At 48.5% G+C, this 14,426-nt stretch overlaps 1 protein-coding gene across 4 annotated transcripts in view; it reads left to right on the forward strand.

Moving 5' to 3' along the window:
• Nucleotides 1-14,426, forward strand: part of LOC146813458 (uncharacterized) — a 315,417-nt gene that overhangs the window by 62,383 nt on the left and 238,608 nt on the right. For 2 of the 4 annotated variants that reach the window (XM_085620215.1, XM_085620214.1), the window contains exons 4-5: nt 1,593-1,712; nt 2,183-2,293. In XM_085620215.1, the coding sequence (XP_085476341.1) occupies nt 1,593-1,712; nt 2,183-2,293 (231 nt within the window). The remainder of the gene's footprint in view (nt 1-1,592; nt 1,713-2,182; nt 2,294-14,426) is intronic. The other 2 variants (XM_085620216.1, XM_085620217.1) reach the window with 1 other exon arrangement.

The raw sequence follows: 14,426 nt of genomic DNA on the forward strand, positions 1-14,426 counted from the left end.
ATTGAATTTTTTTTATTCTTTATTATTACATTGTAAAATAATTATTTAACATTTATATATAATTTTTAACATGAAACTGAATATATCTAAAAGTTAAGATAATACTTTTTTTTACATTATTTGCTATTGGGTGTCATTTTAACCCCGTGGGTATTGGAGTACTTTTGAGAGGCCATGCATGGTGATTTATTTAGTCCAAGGCCAGGCTGGAGTGCATTTACTACTGTGTTGTTACCTTTAGGGCTGTAGTAACTTGAGAAATTTAGTTTGTGAAAAGTAGGGGGCTTACACCTTTGGGGGTGGGTGTTTGTCGTTGCCGGACCCTCCATAGGCCCCTCCATATTTTTCCCTAAACTCCTTCCCTTCAGGAATTATTCCCCATTTCCCAGCCACTCCTTGACTCCCACACATTCACTACTAAAACATGGACATACGCGTGCAGGTATCTCTGCACAGAGCAGACGGGGGAGGAGGAGGTCTCTGCCTACAGGGTGGTGGATAGCATTTGGTACTTCCTGTGTAGTACTGGTCAAGTACCATTAAATTAAATTAAAGTTATGACTAGGCCCCTAGCGTCTGCTTTAGAGTTTGTTTTAAAGAAAAATTCTCAGATTTCGAGAGGAAGTGTGCATCCTGGAGGGAGGACAGCACAGGGCAGGTAGTTCCTCCAGTAGAATCGCCTTTAGCTTTATCTCTTTCTCTAGAAATCTGATGTTTTTGTTTTCCCTTCTAATCCTAAATCGGTTCTCCAGTGCCCATCAAATCCTGCCTCGGGCAACTAGTTTCATTCACAATAGTATGTGCGCCAGAGACCATGCAGAGACCAAAGCGTGCAACAGTGATTTTCTTCTCTAGTGAAAACGCCATCAACACCTCAGAGAGGTCCCTATTCTTGTAATAAACCTTTCCCAAACCTTTCACTGTCTGTTTTCTTCATGTCACCCTTAAGCTTTCCCCGGCTTTCTTCCTTGTATTTATTTTTGATACCTGGGGAGGAATTGCATTTTGTGGTCTGATACAATCAAGGTTGTTGCGAAAACATACGTAGAATTAAATGGAAAAATAAACTTTAACTTGCCTGGCTAATTTCCGAAGTTTTAAATGTTATTTTGTGCCTTCAACATAGTTTATTTGTTTAACTTCAGGACTAATTCAATATACATCTCAACCTTACTCCTATGATGATAATAACAATGATCATGTATACGAGAAGAGCTTTATCTGAGGCTGGTTTAAATCCACCATTTAACAAAATGCTTCTGTGAAAACCTTCTTGTCTGTCTCTTATGTAAACACAAGCAATGGCTTCTCCCTTCTTGCCTCAGTAAATCTTCCTCCTAATTGATGCTCTTACTTTCTGTCCTGTGGTCCCTGACTCAGAGCCCCTACCCTGTCACCCGTAGACATAGCTCCCTGGAGTTGCCATCTTAGGGAACTAGCGTGAATTACTTTGAAATGGTCCTGATGTGGTGGCCACAAGGATCTGGGCTAAAGCTGCTCTTTATCTCATCCAATGACTGTGACTCACCTGTCCTTTGCTCCGTAGGCAGTACACCAGCAGTGGGCATGTGTAACACCATCTTTTCTCTCAGCAGCCTGTGATACGACAGTGAAAGCTGATATATTATGTCGGGTTAAACAGAAGGAATATCCCTGTTCCAGCGATACTCGTGGTCGAGATGAAACTGAAATCCGAAGCAGTCCAAGCACAGGTGAGCTGTATGTAGGTGACCTTAAGATGTCCAGCTGGTTATGCAGAATTCAATCGCTCTACCACTGTTGGAGGCATCATACACTTTCATGGGTCTGCTAAATCGCAAAGTAGCAGTGCAGTATTTCCACCCATAAGCGGGTGGGCAAAATGGCATTTTGTATAATTTGCAGAAGGTTTTCCCTACTTTAAATTACTGGGAGAAACTCTTGATTGCACTTAACTTGTAATCCTGTTTTAAGCCCAAACAGAAGTTTGCAGCGTGATACCCATGAAGGGCACTAGCTGTTGTGAAAGGGGCTTGTGGTAGATGTAATTTTTCCAATCACGCCAAACTGCTGCATGTAATAGATGTAATTTCTCCCATCTCACCAAACTACCGCATGTAATAGATGTCATTTCTCCCATCACACCAAACTACTGTCGTTTTTTTCCATGAGAGACCATGACCTTGCATGTTTTTACATACAGGAGATCCGATCATCACGTCGGTCTTTACACTGAGTGATAAAGAGGAGGGCCTGCTCCGTCGCAAGAACCGGCCAGAACCTGAGAGGCGAGAACATGTCGCTTGTTCCCCAAGTGAGTGGGTGGGTGGGTTCAGAAACGTGGGATCCGAGGATCTCGAATAATGCGTTGAATTCATCAGGCTCTTGCAGTAGGAGATCCAAAGAGGCTGGGACTGAGCAGGGTTATAATTAAGGCTTCCAGTTTTCTGTTTTTACTTATTTTTACAGATAAATGCAGACAGAAAACAATCTATTTCCTATCTGTTATTTATTTTTAAAAGCGAAAAAAAAAGAAAATTGTGCTTCTTGTGAGTGACTCCCCTTGTTCATGAATTCCAGACCAACTGCTAAGCATATGGGCACCATGGGGATTTATAAACAGGATGAGATTGCCTTAAATACAGGCGTATGTTCACATATATTTGTATATAATGCTAATATTTAGTTGTTGGAGTAGTGATTGGTTATATTTGCCTGGTTAATTTGCTAAAACGCCACAGGCATGAAAGTATGAGTGGATGTTTATCAGTTAAATAAATATGGTAATATACCATTTTATGATTCAATTTATTCTCAAAAGCTAAAACAAATATAGATAACTACCAATAAAACAGCCCAAAAATAAAAATAGAGAAATACAGATGGATATGTAAAAAATATAAATACCATAAAACCGGGAGCCCTAGTTATAATGTATGAGGTCTCTGTTATGTTATGTTAAAATCATTTGTAGAGCGCACTTACACCAGGCGGTTTCATGGCGCTGTAAACGGGGGGCAGCAGAAATATAGTGAGCAGGCGCTTACTCGTATGCTTGAAAAAACAGAAGAGTCTTAAGGAGTGATCTAAAGTGGGTATAAGAAGTTACAGATCTGAATTCCGAGGGGAGGGAGTTCCAGAATTGAGGGGCCAGGAGAGAAAATCTAAGACCACTGTGTTTTTAGGGCTTGCGCCTGCGTTGTAGTGCGTAGCACTGCTCGCGCAGTGAGAGCCCTTTTATATGGGGTTTTGAAAGCTGACCACACGCTTGTGCGTGTGATCAGGCTTTCGCCGGCAGGCAATGGCATTGGCGTGTTTTTTTTTTTTAAAAAAGGCACGCGATTGGGCAAAGGCGGCGCATGTCCCACCTTTGCTCCGCCCATTCCCATCCATGTCTAGGACGCGCATCAGCGCGCGGCACAGACGACAGGCTCCCTCGCCCCCCCTCCTCTGTGTTTATACAGTTCTGAAAAAGTGCAAATTGACACGCTTGTGCGTGTGATCAGGCTTTCGCCGGCAAGCATTGGCATTCGCGTGTTTTTTTTTTTTTAAAAGGCACGCGATTGGGCAAAGGCGGCGCATGTCCCGCCTTTGCTCCGCCCATTCCCGTCCATGTCTAGGACGCGCATCAGCGCGCGGCACAGACGACAGGCTCCCTCGCCCCCCCCTCCTCTGTGTTTATACAGTTCTGAAAAAGTGCAAATTGACACAGAAAGCACTCCACAAGAAAACGCGCTAGTGTTACTATTTCGGAACAGATCCTTGTTGGAGCTGCCCGACTCAGAAGGGGAGCTTCTCCCTAAGCGAAGCAGTTTCTGTTTTCTTCCACAGATTGGAAAGCTTCGATTTTACAAAAGGGGTGGGGGCAAGGTGGGTGAGAACAGTTTCACATTCAGACCCACCCTGGTAACACATTGTGAACACATCCAACATCAGTGTCTCAACGGAAAGACCTTGGATTTGATGCTGCCTTAATACACAATACAACTCATTGGGTAGAGCGCCCACCCAGTGTGCCGACGGTCACACGTCTGAATACCAACAGGGCGAACTCAGTGTAACAAAGTCGTGTCCAGCAGCGCTGGGTGAGGGGAGCTGATTGAAACTGACCACAGTGTAAATGTCTCCAGGCTTCTCCGGTGCACAGTGACGCAACTGGCTTCAGTATGAATTGTAAAACATGAGGATCCAGGCTTACCTGCAGACGGGGTGAAACCGGCAGGAAATATAGTGGAATTATTACTCAATGTAAAGAAAAGTAACATAACTCAATCCCCACTCACTTCGACGCATGTCCTTCGGAGAACAATGCACAAGCGCTTCGAGGCGGTTTTCTGTATAACGTCTGCTTGTATTCTACTTACATTGAGCCCCACGGAGGAGGGACCCATTCATCACGACGGTAAAGGAACTTTTGAAAAGATGATGCAGCTGTTTTTATTTTTGTTTTCGGCGGGCGTCCAGGAGCACGCTGAGCACATGCTCCCACAGTGTAAGTCCCGCGCCTTTCGGTGCACAGACAGGCGGCTTTTAAAGCTTCCACGGCCCCTGCAGACCAGCCTCCAGCCCCGCGCACCGGTGCTGTTCTGTGCGGCTGTGTTTGCTGCCATCTACTGTCCGTCGCGGGAAGGGCAGCCAGCTGCTACGGACATTAAACCGATGCTCTTAGAGCTGTGCCCTCCCTCACCAAGCGCTTGACACCTGCACAGTGAACGTTGAATGCCGAATGCTGATGGAACGAATTTAGCGTGCACGTTTGTGTAATTCGATGTTCAGTACCTGCCAGGGTGAAACTCTTAATTTCGTCTCATTGGGGACCATCTTGGGTTGGGAGAGGATATGGCGTTCCGGCCAGAGCTGTCCAGAGTGGTTTGTGCAGCACCGGTGCTGCGCGCCACCGTGAGGTTGCAGAGTAATAACGCGCTGCCACGTGCACCATTTACAAGGGCACCGTGGCTCTGTCCGGAGTCCAAAGCCCGGTGATGAGTTTGGCCGAAATGATGGGACGGTGCCCCTTCGGTGGATTAGTACCCTCGGCCTCAACGTGTCAGTTTCGGTCCCCTATTTTGGGGTGTAACGTTAGCAAAGAGCTGTTTATATTACTACAAATATATGTATACAATACATACTTCCAGCGGCTTTCAGCCAGGACTCTTCATCAATTGGTCTATGATTGAGTCAATCACATGTGTTGTGCCCATTACAGCATTGAGTATGGCGGAATAGGTCAACCCCCTTCAGCCAATGAACTTCTCTGTGACTGACGGCATTCTGCCCTTTCTTAAGGACCACAACCGAACACAAAGTAGCTCCCAGAAGAGTTATTGACAATTATGAAAATGCACGATTTTGAGACCTAAAAATACTGTTGCTTTTAGCCAGTGTTTTTTGATTGACGAGGGCCCTACAGCCCCCAACAATAACATTTTTCAAAAACAATGACTAAACAAAACGAGCCTTCACGAAGCAAAAAGGCTGGCGGCAAACACAGACCTATTGGCTTTGACAATGCTTGTTCAATTGTGGTGTCAGATTCTGAGAGTGTTTCTCCTGTTAGTATAGTGGATATTTTTGCTCTTGTTGGTTGATGCCTCTTAGGTGGTGGTATGGTCCAGTTCTCCTTGACCGTGCCTCCCCACCACCCCATCCCGCACCTCCCCTCTCAAATGCAATCTTCTAAAGGTGAGGATTGGTTATCACCCGAGAGGGCTCCCTGTGGGCCAGTAGTGCGTAATTTGTCCGGCTGGTGGGCCAAACACTGATTTATTGAGGGCAGACACTTATTTTTCACTATTACACTTTGACCCAGAGCGGAAAGGCAGAAAGAATTCGAAAAAGAAAAAAAAGGAAGAAAGCAGGGATGAAAAACAACCTGCAAGAGTGAGATAAAGCGAAGGAGTGCAGGATGGCGGAAGATGGAGGCCTGAGGCGGAATCAAAATTATGCAGCCTGGCATTTGCCAACCCTGGCAGTGGGTGGCACCGGTGGCATGCTCCTAGGGATGACTTTCAGCCTCTCTCCGTTTTATTGATTGATTCTCTTTATTTTACAAATTAAGCACCAGGGCAGCCTTGCAACTTACCACAACCCATGTGCGTATGCAGAAGTCAGGGCTATGTGTTGAGCCGGGGTTTTTGGAGAGAGGTTTAAAACAGGACTCAGGGGTTCAGGAAGCGGGGACTGTCGTAGTAGCCTGGGTCCCTGAGACGTAATTACTACTGGTTCCATTCAGAAAGCTCATTTATAAAAAACGAAATACAATTAATGTAAATGAACTCTATAAATCACTTTTTGCATTTTTTAATACATAATAAATAGATAAAAACATTTTACTTTATTTTTAATATTTTAGAAATAATGTGAATTTCTTTTTAGTATACTTAAATTAAAATAATAGTGCTGTAGAATTATTTATTTTTGTTCTACATGTGGAATAAAAAAATATAAAAATATACATTATCAACATTAAAATAGTTGTACAAATTATTTTCGAGTTTAATAAATATTTAAAATGTTCCCTATACTTAACCAAGGGGAAAAAATCGTAGAACTTTTTTGTACTAAAGGTTTCAGTGGAAAGTTTCCTAAATTCTTAGTGTCCTGCCTAAGTTGGGCTGTTTAGCACGTGAGGAGAGAGGGCATCATGTTTCCAGAAGCAAAGGGGGCAAATTAAGTGACCACAGGGAGATGGTGTTACTGGTGCAAAGGAGAGGAGAGAGAAGAGGGCGAGTGTGCCTGAGGTTAGGAAGCCTGCCTTTCTAAATATTAAGGCTAACAGAAAATTTAATTATTCTAGCAAAATTCCTGGCAATCCTCAATTTTGTGTTAATTGAAATTCCATGAAATGTTGCATTATGCAATTTTGCACAATCTTTACACACAAGAGACTCGTTCACACAGAAGCTACCTCACTAAGAGACATTTATGTTTGGAGCAGTCATCTGACATACAGCTGGGTCTGGTGGCTGTAGTGGAAACCTGCGTTCAGTGTGTGGTAAAGTTAGGCCTAGCACTGTGTGTTAATGTTTTAGGAACTAATTATTTGAGACCTTGTCTAGCCCCCCAGAATTCACAAACCGGCTCTGCTCGTCTGCAAAACAGCTTTTTTACTCATCAAAAGATAGGACTATGGGCGGTTGACAACGTAGGTGCTTGAGGCGGATAAAGTTACGGAAGAAGAGGGCAACTTTCACCAGAAAGTTGACTGAGGCGTCAGTGGCTAATTGTACTTTGGAATTATTATCAACTTGAAAATGAGAGGGCTTGATTTGCAAATAAAAGCAAATGACTTTCCTATAATAAAAACATCATTAATATGAAAAGAGGGAACGTGTGTAAATCCAAATATTTCCCATTAATACATGGATAGCATGTCCACATTGGCACCTTCTGACGGAGCCGCTGTGGACTGAATTAAAGGAAGTTGAGGTCGTCAGTGTGATGGTCAGTGGCTTCTCGGCTGCTGGGCCCGATGAATTTCTTGGCATGTAGGGTGCAGTCGCTGGAGTTGAATTATTTCATTTTTTTCTGCTTTTACATTATTGGATCTGGGTGGAATGGAAAAGGCTGGTGAGGGCTGGTATACAGCTAGCATATGAGCCGGGGATAATGCTTGCCGCGGAATGGAGGACCCACCAATGGAATATCTGAGGACTGAGGACTGAGCGGCAATGTTCTGTGGCCAGAGTATGCTGCCCTCATTGTTGAGCGAGCGCTGGAATAGCCCAGGACCAGCAGCTCCATGCGTCCTGTGCTCCAAGAAGTGAAGGCACATTCCAAATAATCCTTCAGTATGGAGCGCGGAGCCTGCTAATCCCGCCTCTAGCGAGCTGGTTATCGTTGTCTTAGACTGAGCCCTACAGCCGGAGGACCTCATGCGGCTGGATAGAGTGAACCTAGATGTTAAATAAGATCGGTGATGGAGAAAAGCCCTGCGGCACGCCGTAGATGACCCCAGCTTCTACCACCCTAAAAGGAGGGAGGTAAGAAGGATTTGCAATGCAATAGGTCTCACATTTGCGAGAGTTTGAGCTATTTTTTATTGTAAATGACATTGCCTTTTTTTTATGTTTTGGTTTTTGAAACATAAATAAAAGCCATTGTCATTTACAATGCCAAAAGGTCAAACTCGCGTAAATGTGAGACCTATTGCATTGCAAATGCTTGTTTCCGTTTGAAAGTGGGGATGGTGAGCAGGTTCAGGTGAGAGGAGCGAAGTTCACGAGAGGGGGTATAGCAACGGATCATGGAAGAGATGAAAGCCGGGCCATGACCAGCCAGGCTTTGAAGATGGTACAGCCCAATTTAAATGCACAGCGTTTAGCCACCGGGAGCCAGTGGAGGCTCTTCATCAGGGGACGGACGTGTTGGTGTCTAGGTTGATGGAAGATGAGCCTAGCTGCTTGGTTTTGAACCAGTTGCAGGCGATGGAGCTGATAGGCTGGGATGCCAATATAGAGTGACTTGGCATAGTCGATGCAGGAGATAACCAAGGCCAAAAGAACAAGAGTTAGGGCCTCAGTGGTTAGGAATCTTGAAATTTTCCGGATTCTTCGAAGATGGAAGAAGCAAGACGATACCACCGTGCCAATCTGAGATTTCATAGACAGATCTTTGCTGATTATGACCCCTAGGCTTTTTACGGATTCTGCTGGGCGAGGAGGATTGCCTAGGAGGGGAGGACAAAAGTTAGAGTTCCAGGGATTGGAAGTGCCTCTGGTCAAAATTAACTCAGTCTTGTCGGGGTTGAGCTATAGTTGGTTGGCGTACATCCAGTCGCTGATAAGGTTCATGGTGGACTGAAAGTTAGCGACTGAGATGGTGGAAGAGTCAATCTCAAACACCAACTGGATGTCGTCTGCATAGTTGAAAGCAGCAACTTTGCTGTTGCGTAAGGGACCGGATCAGGGGAGACAAATATAGGTTAAAAAGAAGGGGTGAAAGAGAGGACCCCTGGGGTACCCCGCAGGTCAGCCTAACTTTCTCCACTGAGAAGTTGTTGAGACGGACTGCCTGGTATTGGTTGCTAAGGATGGAGGAGATCCACCTCCGAGCCAGTCCCTGGATGCCAGCATTCCTGACATGGTCGATCAGGATGTCATGTTCGACCGTGTCAAAGGCGTCTGACAGATCCAGGAGAACTAAGGCCTGGCTGATGTTATGGTCAGCCCCCTTCCTAAGCTCGTCCATGACTGCTACGATGACTATCTCCGTAGAGTGTGCTGGTCTAAATCCTGCTTGCTGGGGGTCAAGGAACTGTGAGTGTTCGATAAAAGAGCTGAAGCAGTTAGTGACATGGGCTTCTAGAAGTTTGCTAAGGTAAGGGAGAAACGAGATAGGGCGAAAGTTTTCACAGCATTGAGGGATCGGCGTTGGGTTTCTTTAGGATGGGGACAATTTCGGCGAGTTTGAAGATATCGGGGACAGTGCCTTATCTAAGAGAATTGTTGAGGAGCGCAAGTGGGGGGTCTGGGCAGGCAGAAAAGGCTTCTCGTAAAATGTGTGGGGGGCAGCAATCTGGGGGGGAGCCTGATCCAACTTTTTTTAGTAGAGCGAGAAACTCCTCCCTAGAGATCAGGGGTATTTGGTCGGACACCTGGGGATTTTTTAATGAGATGGGAATAGTTGTTGAGGGTGTAGGAGGGGGAATACTGCTTTTGATGGTGACAATTTTCTCAGTGAAGTACGAATTTAGGGAGTCACATAATATTTGTGAAGGGACAGGTTTAGCTATTACTCTGTCCGGTTGTGATAATTCATCGACTATGGAAAATATGTCTTTGGTCTTAGTAGCTAAGTTTGTGATTTTCAAGGAGAAATACATTGTCTTAGTCTGGAGAATGGAGCTTTTGTAGTCTTTTAGCAGAGTGATATAAGTGGCTTTTTTTCTGGGGCATACTCTCGCCTCCAACTACGCTCGGCTTGCCCGAGTGCTAGTTTCTTTATTTTCAGCTCGTCGGAGAACCAGCGCGGAGCATCATGGGGACGTTTGAGTTTGGTTCTCTTAAAAGGGGAGACGATGTTGCTGGCTGATTCAAGCCAGTGCTTGATGCAAGTGGCCTGATCGCATAGAGAGTCCTGTTCACTAAGGGATGAGGCTTTTAGTATGGTACAGAACTCATCGATATTGGCCCAACTCCAGTTTCTCGCCAGGTGGTTGACTGCGAGAGGCGGTTTTGTGAGAGTGGTACAGTCCAAGGAGAATGTAATAATATGATGGTCTGACCATGGGCACGGAGAGATTAGAGGTTGGGTAATTTCCATGTTGGAGGTCCAGACTGGGTCTAGGATATGTCCCTTAATATGAGTGGCGACCTGTATATGCTGAGTGCAGTTCATACCGGATAGGAGATCCGTGAATTCTAAGGAGCTGGTACTCTCCTGAACATCCGTGGGCCAGTAGTTAAAGTCTCCAATGATAATGATTTTAGCGTTGTTAATAACTAGTTGGGACAGCATTTCCCCAAGCAGTTGGGGGAAACAGGGCATGTGGAGGGGGGGGGGGGGGGTCGGTAAAAAAGAGCGCAGATAAAAGGGGATTTGGGTGATTCAAATTTTAAAATAAGGCTATCAACTGAGCGAATACCGGCGATCGATAGAGCGGTAAACCTAAGTTTATGGTGAAAGATAGCTGCAACCCCAAGGGCCTGTTGGCCTGAAGCATGTAGTAGCCGGAGGGCACTGCTGCAAGGATGTCAGGTACAGATTCGGTAGTGAGCCATGTTTCCGACAATAGAAGTATGTCTGGTTTGTCGGAATCAAGTAGCGGGAATATTTCAAGTTGGTGTTTAACCAACGAGCGAGTATTTAAATAGCTAATTACCAGGGTTCTTTTTTCCTGGGGCAGGGGGAGCTAGGTACAGGTCAGTCATCAGAACTGGTGGGGGAGCTATGTTCAGACGGTAGGGCCGAGAGTTCAGGAAAGGAATTCCTGGGGTTGAGGATCCCTGTAAAGTGCACATGAGTCTTGGTACAGGAGCTAATAGGCCATTTGACTCGTAGGTATCTCAACTCGGTTGCCGTGTAGGAGATAAAATGGGCATCCTTGCTGGCCCCTAGCCCCGGCCGGCCGCGGACGGGCGCAGACGGGTTTGCCTTTGGAGCGCCGGCGGCGCGTGAGGAAAGGCAGGCCAATTATATAGCGCGGGGAGAGCTAGAGCGCTAACCAGCGGCTCCGCCCCTAGCAACCCCCAGCCGCCTAGAAGGAAGATCAGAGGCGCCGGCACCCTCTGCATCCATCGGGGAACCCCGTGGTGGACCGGGGTGCCGGCGTATGACCCAGAAGGAATACGAACTGTGCTGATACAGCTGAGCAGGGAAACAGTAAAAATAATGCAATGCAACGAGTTTAAAAACGGTAGCAAGATAATCTTAAAATCTCTAGTCACTGAAGGCAGAGAGAGCAAGGCTGGAAGCATCCTTTCCATTTCCAGTCCTCTTTTGATCTTGGTAAATAAAAGTCACAAGCAGGAAGAGCTGTGCGATGAGTTCAGTCCTAGAAGGCAGCCTTCAGGGGAAGAGGGTGTAAGCCATGAGAGGCCTCACATGGTTGGCTTTAAAGTGTTTGGGAAGGTAGAGTTGGAGCCTGCACAATCTGAGTGAGAGGTTATTTCGACACACACAGGGTGGGGGGGATCAGTGTGGCATTAAGGGCTCATCTCTAAGAAAGGGGCTGGGTACAGGAGAGGTTGCAGTGTAGAATGTGGGCAGTGGCCCAAGGCAGGAACTTTAAAAAACAGAAATGGGTTTTAGGAGATAAGCTTAACATGACCACTGACCGTTCGGCCGTGGAACCTGGGAGGTAATTCAGAGGCAATGACCAGGGTGTATAAAGACATACAGGGGCAGGCAGAGGAGCGGGGACCAGGGTGTAGGAAGACACACAGGGGCAGGCAAAGGAGCGAGGACCAGGGTGTAGGAAGACACACAGGGGCAGGCAGGGGAGCAGGAACCAGGGTGTAGGAAGATATACGGGCAGGCAGAGGAGCAGGGACCAGGGTGTAGGAAGACACACAGGCAGGCAGGGGAGCATGGACCAGGGTGTATGAAGACACACAGGCAGGCAGAGGAGCATGGACCAGGGTGTAGGAAGACACACAGGCAGGCAGAGGAGAATGGACCAGGGTGTATGATGACACACAGGGGCAGGCAGAGGAGCGGGGACCAGGGTGTAGGAAGACACACAGGGGCAGGCAGGGGAGCAGGAACCAGGGTGTAGGAAGATATACGGGCAGGCAGAGGAGCAGGGACCAGGGTATAGGAAGACACACAGGCAGGCAGGGGAGCATGGACCAGGGTGTATGAAGACACACAGGCAGGCAGAGGAGCATGGACCAGGGTGTAGGAAGACACACAGGCAGGCAGAGGAGAATGGACCAGGGTGTATGATGACACACGGGCAGGCAGAGGAGCGGGGACCAGGGTGTAGGAAGACACACGGGCAGGCAGAGGAGCAGTGACCAGGGTGTAGGAAGACACACAGGCATCCAGGGGATCAGGGACCAGAGTGTAGGAAGACACACGGGCAGGCAGAGGAGCATGGACCAGAGTGTAGGAAGACACACGGGCAGGCAGAGGAGCATGCACTAGAGTGTAGGAAGACACACGGGCAGACAGAGGAGCATGGACCAGAGTGTAGGAAGACACACAGGCAGGCAGAGGAGCAGGGACCAGAGAGTAGGAAGACACACAGGCAGCCAGGGGATCAGGGACCAGGGTGTAGGAAGACACACAAGCAGGCCGAGGAACGGCTACCAGGGTGCAGGAAGACACACAGGCAGGCAGAGGAGCAGGGAACAGAGTGCAGGATGACACACAGGCAGGCAGAGGAGCATGGGCCAGGGTGTAGGATCACACTCAGGCAGGCAGAGGAGCGCGGACCAGGGTGTAGGAAGACAGGCAGGCAGAGGAGCAGGGACCAGGGTGTAGGTAGAGACACAGGCAGGCAGAGGAGCAGGGACCAGGGTGCAGGAAGACACACAGGCAGGCAGAGGAGCGGGGACCAGAGTGCAGGAAGACACACAGGCAGACAGAGGAGCGGGGACCAGAGTGCAGGAAGACACACAGGCAGACAGAGGAGCAGGGACCAGGGTGTAGGAAGATACACAGGCAGGCAGAGGAGCATGGACCAGAGTGCAGGAAGACACACAGGCAGCCAGGGGATCAGTGACCAGAGTGTAGGAAGACACACGGACAGGCAGGGGATCAGGTACCAGGGTGTAGGAAGACACACAGGCAGGTAGAGGAAAGGGAACCAGGGTGCAGGAAGACACACAGGCAGGCAGAGGAGCATGGAGCAGAGTGTAGGAAGACACAGGCAGCCAGGGGATCAGGGACCAGGGTGTAGGAAGACACACAGGCAGGCAGAGGAGCAGGGACCAGGGTGTAGGAAGACAATCACACAGGCAGGCAGAAGAGCAGGGACCAGGGTGTAGGAAGACACACACACAGGCAGGCAGAGGAGCAGGGACCAGAGTGCAGGAAGACACACAGGCAGGCAGAGGAGCAGGGACCAGGGTGTAGGAAGATACACGGGCAGGCAGAGGAGCGGGGACCAGGGTGTAGGAAGATACATGGGCAGGCAGAGGAGCAGGGACAAGGCTGTAGGAAGACACACAGGCAGGCAGAGGAGCAGGGACCAGGGTATAGGAAGACACACAGGCAGGCAGGGGAGCATGGACCAGGGTGTATGAAGACACACAGGCAGGCAGAGGAGCATGGACCAGGGTGTAGGAAGACACACAGGCAGGCAGAGGAGAATGGACCAGGGTGTATGATGACACACGGGCAGGCAGAGGAGCGGGGACCAGGGTGTAGGAAGACACACGGGCAGGCAGAGGAGCAGTGACCAGGGTGTAGGAAGACACACAGGCATCCAGGGGATCAGGGACCAGAGTGTAGGAAGACACGGGCAGGCAGAGGAGCATGGCCCAGAGTGTAGGAAGACACACGGGCAGGCAGAGGAGCATGCACTAGAGTGTAGGAAGACACACGGGCAGACAGAGGAGCATGGACCAGAGTGTAGGAAGACACACAGGCAGGCAGAGGAGCAGGGACCAGAGAGTAGGAAGACACACAGGCAGCCAGGGGATCAGGGACCAGGGTGTAGGAAGACACACAAGCAGGCCGAGGAACGGCTACCAGGGTGCAGGAAGACACACAGGCAGGCAGAGGAGCAGGGAACAGAGTGCAGGATGACACACAGGCAGGCAGAGGAGCATGGGCCAGGGTGTAGGATCACACTCAGGCAGGCAGAGGAGCGCGGACCAGGGTGTAGGAAGACAGGCAGGCAGAGGAGCAGGGACCAGGGTGTAGGTAGAGACACAGGCAGGCAGAGGAGCAGGGACCAGGGTGCAGGAAGACACACAGGCAGGCAGAGGAGCGGGGACCAGAGTGCAGGAAGACCCACAGGCAGACAGAGGAGCGGGGACCAGAGTGCAGGAAGACAC

This window comes from Triturus cristatus, chromosome 7, assembly GCF_964204655.1.
Source record: "Triturus cristatus chromosome 7, aTriCri1.1, whole genome shotgun sequence".
Classification (NCBI taxonomy): domain Eukaryota; kingdom Metazoa; phylum Chordata; class Amphibia; order Caudata; family Salamandridae; genus Triturus; species Triturus cristatus.